At 45.8% G+C, this 7,327-nt stretch overlaps 1 protein-coding gene across 1 annotated transcript in view; it reads left to right on the top strand.

Moving 5' to 3' along the window:
• Positions 1-2,054: 2,054 nt before the first annotated feature.
• The window catches only part of LOC308439258 (elongin-B-like), a gene marked incomplete at both ends in the record, with an annotated part of 58,284 nt that continues 53,011 nt past the window's right edge, over positions 2,055-7,327 (top strand). The window contains one exon of the mRNA XM_080941000.1: positions 2,055-2,067. Coding sequence (XP_080797126.1) covers positions 2,055-2,067 — 13 coding nt within the window. The remainder of the gene's footprint in view (positions 2,068-7,327) is intronic.

Genomic DNA, 7,327 nt, shown 5'->3' with positions numbered 1-7,327 from the left:
AGCAAGTTGGTCTCTTTAAAGTGAGATTCCACCAGGCTACAGCATGGAGAAAACCTGATGTCTTCAGCAGCTCTTGGGGACTCTTGACTAGGTTGCAGAACACACACAGTTGCTCCTGTCTCCCAGGAAACAGGATGCCCATCCATAAATTCCACTGAACTGTCACATATGGAAATTAGACCCCTCAGACCAACACAGTGAGTATTTACATAGTCTGAAAATCTACAATCTAACTGCCCAGCCTCTCCTTGAACCTGAATCCATTAATTTGTGTGTGTTGTATGTTGTAAATGCATGTGGGTATGCTGGTTTGCATATGCATGCATGCATATCTTCTCCTCCTCTTTCTTTTCCTCCTCCCAATCCTTCTCCCCCACTCAACCGGCTCCCCTCTTCCTCCTTCTTGTGCAATCTTCTATGCAGAGCATCCTGGCCTTTTGCATATAAAGATCCACCTGCCTCTGCCTCTTGAGTGCTGGCATTAAAGGTGTGTGCCACCACATCCAGCTGTATTATTATTATTATTATTATTATTATTATCATTATTATTAATTGATACAGGGTTTCTCACTAAAATTGATTTGGTTAGCTCTGAGATTACAGGTGTATGTGCCACACCAGGCTTTTGCTTGGGGGTCAGGGGCTGGAGATTGGAATCAGATCTTTTTTTTTTTTTTTTTTTTTTTAAGATTTATTTATTTAGTGTATATGAGCACACTGTAGCTGTTTCAGACACACCAGAAAGAGTATCAGATCCCGTTACAGATGGTTGCGAGCCACCATGTGGTTGCTGGGAATTGAACTCAGGACCTCTGGAAGAGCAGTCAGTGCTCTTAACCGCTGAGCCATCTCTCTAGCCCGGAATCAGATCTTTATATTAACACATGGAGTACCTTTCCACTCGGCCATCACCTCAGCACTTGGCCTTGAACCTAGGTCAGAGTGCTCAGTGGTTGAGATGGAGTTGTCTGGGGGCCCCAAAGGAAGAAAGCCTTGTGGTTTGGTTCCTTTTCCCCAGTACTTATGGTGCTGATAGCCAGGGAGTGACTGGGGTAAGTACCGATTGCCTGATAGGCTAGGTAAATGGTTAAAGGAAAAGCCATCCTAATTTAAACCTTCGCTGTCATTCTTAGAAAGTTGTGCTTGGAAGTGGGTCCCAATTAATTTGCCGTTACTGCAGATAAAGGAAGCAGACTGATGTTTATAGATCACAGGACACATGCCAGGTGTGCTCAACTCTGCCCCTGTACTGTACCGAGCCATGATCACTACCATCTGCACTGGAGAGATAAGGAAGGGGCTGGGGAGATGGCTCTGTGTATAGAGTGCTTGCAGTGCATGAGGACCTGAGTTCAAATTCCCAGTTCTCATTCAAAAGCAGACGTGCATTACAGCCCCAGTGCTGAGGAAGCCAAGACAGGTGGGCCCTGAGAGCTCAATGGCCAGCCAGCAGCTCAAATGGTGACCTCCAGGTTCAGTGAGAGACCTTGGCTTGTGGAAGCAAAGCGTGAGTTTTCTAAGAAACATCCATTCACCCCAGAGAGGGAAGGAAGAGCAACTCCTGTGCAGCTGGACTGCAGACAAACCCCCCCTTACAATGTGGTGCAGCTTGAAGCTGTAGTATTAACAGACTGCCCACCTCCCAAACTTCCTGCTTCTATATACTCTATATAGTCTATATACTTCTATATACTCTATATATTTCTATATACTCTATATACTTTTATATACTTCTATATACTCTATAAAGTTCTATATAGTCGATATACCTATATATACTCTATATACTTCTATATACTCTATATACTTTAATATACTTCTATATAGTTTATATACTTCTATATACTCTATATATTTCTATGTACTTCTATGTATTCTATATATGTCTATATAATCTATATATTTCTATATACTTCTATATATTCTATATATGTCTATATAATCTATATAGTCTATATACCTGTATATACTTCTATATACTCTATATACTCTATGTACTCTATATACTCTAGATCTCACCAAGACCATATCCAGCTGGGACTGCAGGGGCGGTGATGGGAACCTCAGGTGAGGATCATCAGGTGCTCCAATCTTCCACAGGGGAATATTGACAGCCTGATCATAGACAGAACTCCATAGTTCTGACTGTATTACTCCTTCTGAGCCACGCCCCAGCCCCTCACTGGGGAATTCTAGGCAGGGGCTCTACCACTGAGCCACACCCCAGCCCCTCACTGGGGAATTCTAGGCAGGGGCTCTACCACTGAGCCACACCCCAGCCCCTCACTGGGGAAATCTAGGCAGGGGCTCTACCACTGAGCCACGCCCCAGCCCCTCACTGGGGAAATCTAGGCTGGGGTTCTACAGCTGAGTGTGTCCCCAGACCCTCACTGGGGGATTCTAGGTAGGCACTGTATTCCTGAATCAAACTGTTGGTCCTGCTTGGGTTTTATATAAGCATCCAGTTATCATAATGAGAAGGAGCTTTTGCCGGGGCAGTCAGGAGCCCACTGGGCAGCAGCTCCTTGCTGCAGATCTCTGTTCTGTCTTGTGTCTTTTTCTTCTTATAGCTGTTCTTACACTCCCAGCTCCTTGTGTTGAAAGTGTTGCACATACGACAGATCCCCAATGACAAGCTGGTATTCTTCCCTAGATCAATAAGTGACGCTGGAAGAGAGCCGCCGTCAAAAGATGCCACGCAGCAAGCAGAGCCTGCTCGCCTGGTTCTGTGATCACACGCACTGCGCACACAGCCCAGTGAGTAACCAGAGTGGTGCTGGGTTCTAAATCACAGCGGTTCACCTGCCACACACAGGCAGCCTCGCTCATTTAAAGGACAGACGCACCTGGAGAAGTCACAATGCCATCCCTAGGAAAAGTCAAGTCACAGTTAAAGATAACTTACTCGTTTGCCTACACTTTTTCTTCTTAGTAGAAAGTCTCACTGTAGCCCAGGATGGCCTCGAATTCGCCATCAAGCCATGGCAGCTCCCGGGTTTGTCTGTATGGGATGACACTTGGAATTCCCACCAAGATGCTAGGAAATCTTCAAATGGCATCAGAAGTTGGTGGTGTCACTCCTGTCCCACAGGACGATCGTGCAAGGGGATCCTGCATCATGGCGTCTCTCCATTGCACACTAAAGTGTGCAGGGACTTTTCTTTGAGAGTGGATTTCCCTAGAAGCCCAGGCTTCCATCACCGGCACCACATATGCAGTGTAGTGACTCACATCTGCAATCCCAGCACTTGGGAGGTGGAGGCAGGAGGGTTAGTAGTTCAAGGTCATCCTCAGAGCCATGGTGTGTTTAGAGTCGGCCTGGGCCCCATGGGACTCTCTTTAGAAAACAAACAAAACAAAAACCAAAATGTTTTGCCTTGCCCAGATCAAGGCATGCCTTCTGTCTGCTCGGTCCTCTATAGTTTTGTGAGGAAGCATTTTCCTCCGTTTGCAGATATTTTGCCCTGAAGGTGGTGTTGTGTGTTGTAATTTGGAAGTGCAGGTTCCCATAGTTTCTAGAAAGTTGAAAAAAAAAATCAGTGAACAAGACCTGGAAAGGGAAAACAAGAAACTGCTCACAATAACACATTATTACTTCTCATTTCATGGAAAAACTATTTATTTATTTTAATGAGAGTTATTTTGTAACCTTGTTTTCTTTGTTCAACCCATTATCTATTTTGCTTGTGAAAATTGTTTTGGTAGTTCATGTGGGATGGAACATGACATGTCTTTTTCCTCTAAAGATGGGGGGAAATTTCCTTTTAACAGTTCCTTTTTCCTTTTACTACAAGAGTTTTCAGGAATAAACCACACTTGTTAAATGTACCTCACTTGCAAGATTCGAGGTTTTTAAAAAATTTAAATTAGGTGTGTGTGTGTGTGTGTGTGTGTTGTGAGTGTGTGTGTGTGTGGGGGGTTGTACATATGTATGGAGTTGCCTGCAGAGACAAGAAGAGGGCATTGGAGCCCTTGAAATTGAAGTTATAGGTGGTTGTGAGCTGCCCAGTGTTGGAGCTGGGAACCAAACTCAGGTCCTTCGTCCTTAACCACTGAGCCACCTGATTAGCTCCCACCAGTCACTGCCTTTTGTTAGTTTTGTTTTGTTTTTGAGACAAGGCCTTACATCCCCCAGGTTGGTCTGGGGCTTGCTATGTAGCAAAGGATGGAAGATGGCCTTGAACTCCCGATTCTCCTGCCTCTACCTCCCAAGTGCTGGGATTATAGGCATGCAGTATCATGCCGAATTGTGTGCAGAGAATTAAACCCAGGAAGGGGCACACTAGGCAAGTACTCTATCAGCTGGGATACTTCCTCAACCCTTGTGATGGTTGGAATGCTTGGCCCAGGGGGAGTGGCACTATTAGGAGGTGTGGCCTTGTTGGAGTGGGTGTGGCCTTGTTGGAGTGGGTGTGGCCTTGTTGGAGTGGGTGTGGCCTTGTTGGAGTGGGTGTGGCCTTGTTGGAGGAAGTGTGTCACTGTGAGGGCGGGCTTTGAGGTCTTCTGTGCTCAAGCTCCACAGTCTTATTTTGCTGCCTGCGGATCAAGATGCAGAACATTCGGTTTCATCTCATCGTCCCGCCATGATGACACTGTGCTAACCTCTCTACCCGTAAGCCAGACCCAGCTAAATATTTTTTCTTTGTAAGAGTTGTGGTTATGGTGTCTGTTCACAGCTGTAAAACCCAAACTAAGACAGCCCCATAGGCTTTAAAGAAATACAAATACAAACTAGGCAAAACTGTTCATTCTGTTGTCCTTAGTGGGCTAGGGAGTCTTGTTCTGTTTGAGTAGAAGTCTCCCTTAGAATTAGCACCTTTCAATGTGAGACCTTTGGCTCCAGTTGCATATGTAGCTGAAGACAGCTTTGTCTGGCATCAATGTGAGAAGAGGCCTTTGGTCCAGGGAGGGCACGGCTTCCCAATGTAGGGGAAGCCAAGGCGCTGAGGTGGAGAGGGGGATTGGGAGCTAGTGCACCTTCATGAAGACAAGTGGAGGGGGAGGGGGGATGGGAGCAGAGTGGGGGAGGGGAAAACGTTTCAAATGTAAATACAGAAAGTATCTAATTAAAAAAAAAGATTTAGCACCTTTGACCTCTGAGTGCCCGGGGTATACATATCCATGGTTTGAAAACCAAAGGCTGACAGCTCTCAGAAACCAGAGGCAACAGCTATATTGGTGACCCTTGATGGCTGCCCAACTGAATCCACATGCCAGAAACTCCCTGTGAATAAGGCTAGCACTCTTTTTCAGGCTCTGCTCTCTGAAGGCCCTTTGCTATCTGGAATGCTTCACCCATCTTCCCACGCTGGGCCACCTCATCCTGGCTGCCTGTGGGGTCACCAGCTGTTTTTGCTGCTAGCAGGACACACTGTAGCTGTGAAAAGACTGGGGTACTTAGATGAGGACTTATTTGTGCCTGGGTGGTGGCAGGGGGTGGGAACAATGCATACAGGAGGGAGAAGATTCCATTCTTCTGGAATGTTCTGTGAACTTTGTCATAGGAGGGCACTAGACTCTGCCTGACACTGTGGGACTCTGGGAGAGCAGCAGCTCCAGAGCAGCCGAGGGGAGGCTCGTCTGGAGTGGCTACAGGCCGAGTTGTCTGAGTCTGAGGATAATAATGTTGGTTTTTGTCACTGGTGAAAAATGAACGTGAAGATGTGATCTCTTCCCTAGTTATTAGATACTTGCTGACTTCTTCACTTTCTCAAGCACAGTGCTTGACACTGCTGATTAACTTGACACGGTCTAGAATCAACTAGGAGACAAGCCCCGGGCACAGCAGTGAGGGTCTTCATTTGGTTCCGTGTGGTGGGCGGCACAGATGGTGAGTGTGGGCTGAGTGGCAGCAGACGTCTCTTTGCTTCCTGACTGGATGTGAATCACCAGCTGCCTCACGCTCCCGTTGCTGTGACTTTCCCCCCATGCTGGACTGTACCGTGGATGGCAAATCAAACTCTACCCTTGCTCTCTCATTTTGTTTTAAATTTCAAGTTAATCAGAGTGCTTTATCACAGCAACAGAAAAAGAAAGTAAGCCAGAGTAATGTCCGCTCCAAGATGCCTGCATTTGATTACCAGGATTGTTGGGGTCCAGGAGTTGCCTCACAAATCACATGGCCACAGGTCTCTGTCAGATGGAGATGGTTTATTGAGCCCCAGAACTGATTGATCAGGGCCATGGTTCAGGCATTGAGTCAAGATCCTATTGGGCTTTTTAAACCTGAGATCTACAAACATCTGTGTCAAGTTATTCCACCAATCAGGATTTAGGGACATTTAGCAACTTATCCTGCTCCCTCTGGTTGGGGTGTTCAACCGAGGCAGGGGACTTGCCTTGTCTAACATTCATGACTTAACTTGCTGACCAGGATGTCAGTCACCCACACATGTGTCTCTTTCTGCCAAGTGGGATGTCGGTTCCCAGGGAGGTCTTGGGAAATTCAACTTTACTTGACCACTACTCAAAATGGAAGTCTTATTCCAAATAGTTTCTTATATTGGCACAGGTATTTCTCTTATGTTGGAGTCCATTCCCGGGGCAGCTTACAAAAGCAAAAATCATAAAAGCTTATACACGGGTGAAGGAAGTGCTGTCTGGTGGTTAGTTCAGGTCCAAGCTTATTGTGGGTAACTAACTATACCAAGCAGTTCTAACTGATTTCTGTTGTGATTGGTTTCCAAGGGCACAGAACATATAGAATCTGTAGTCACAAGGGCATGAGAAAGCTTCCCAGTAGCAGCAGAAACAACATAGAAGAAAGTTTCCTTATATTAGTAATAGCACAAAATAGCAGGCTATTTAGGTAACAGTTCCCTAGAAATTAACATTTCGCCTAGGCCTTCACAAGAATATCATTATTATTAGTAGATATGCAATGTCCATGAGTTTTGTGTGTGTGTATGAGTGTGTGTGTTTGTGTGCATGTGTGTGAACATGGGTGAGGGGTCAAGTTTCGTCAATATAATTATTTTTTATTTTTTCATTTTCATGTGTGTATGGTGAGTATTAACATGTATGAATGTTTGCCTGTTTACAGCCACTAAAGTTGGGTGTCTTAGTCAGGGTTTCTATTCCTGCACAAAACATCATGACCAAGAAGCAAGTTGGGGAGGAAAGGGTTTATTCAGCTTACACTTCCACATTGCTGTTCATCACCAAAGGAAGTCAGGACTGGAACTCAAACAGGTCAGGAAGCAGGAGCTGATGCAGAGGCCATGGAAGGATGTTACTTACTGGCTTGCTTCCCCTGGCTTGCTCAGCCTGCTTTCTTACAGAACCCAGGTCTACCAGCTCAGGGATGGCTCCACCCACAATGGGCTGA

The sequence above is a fragment of the Micromys minutus genome, assembly GCF_963924665.1.
Source record: "Micromys minutus genome assembly, chromosome: 29".
NCBI classification, from domain to species: domain Eukaryota; kingdom Metazoa; phylum Chordata; class Mammalia; order Rodentia; family Muridae; genus Micromys; species Micromys minutus.
This window is presented reverse-complemented; position numbering and strand designations above follow the sequence as displayed.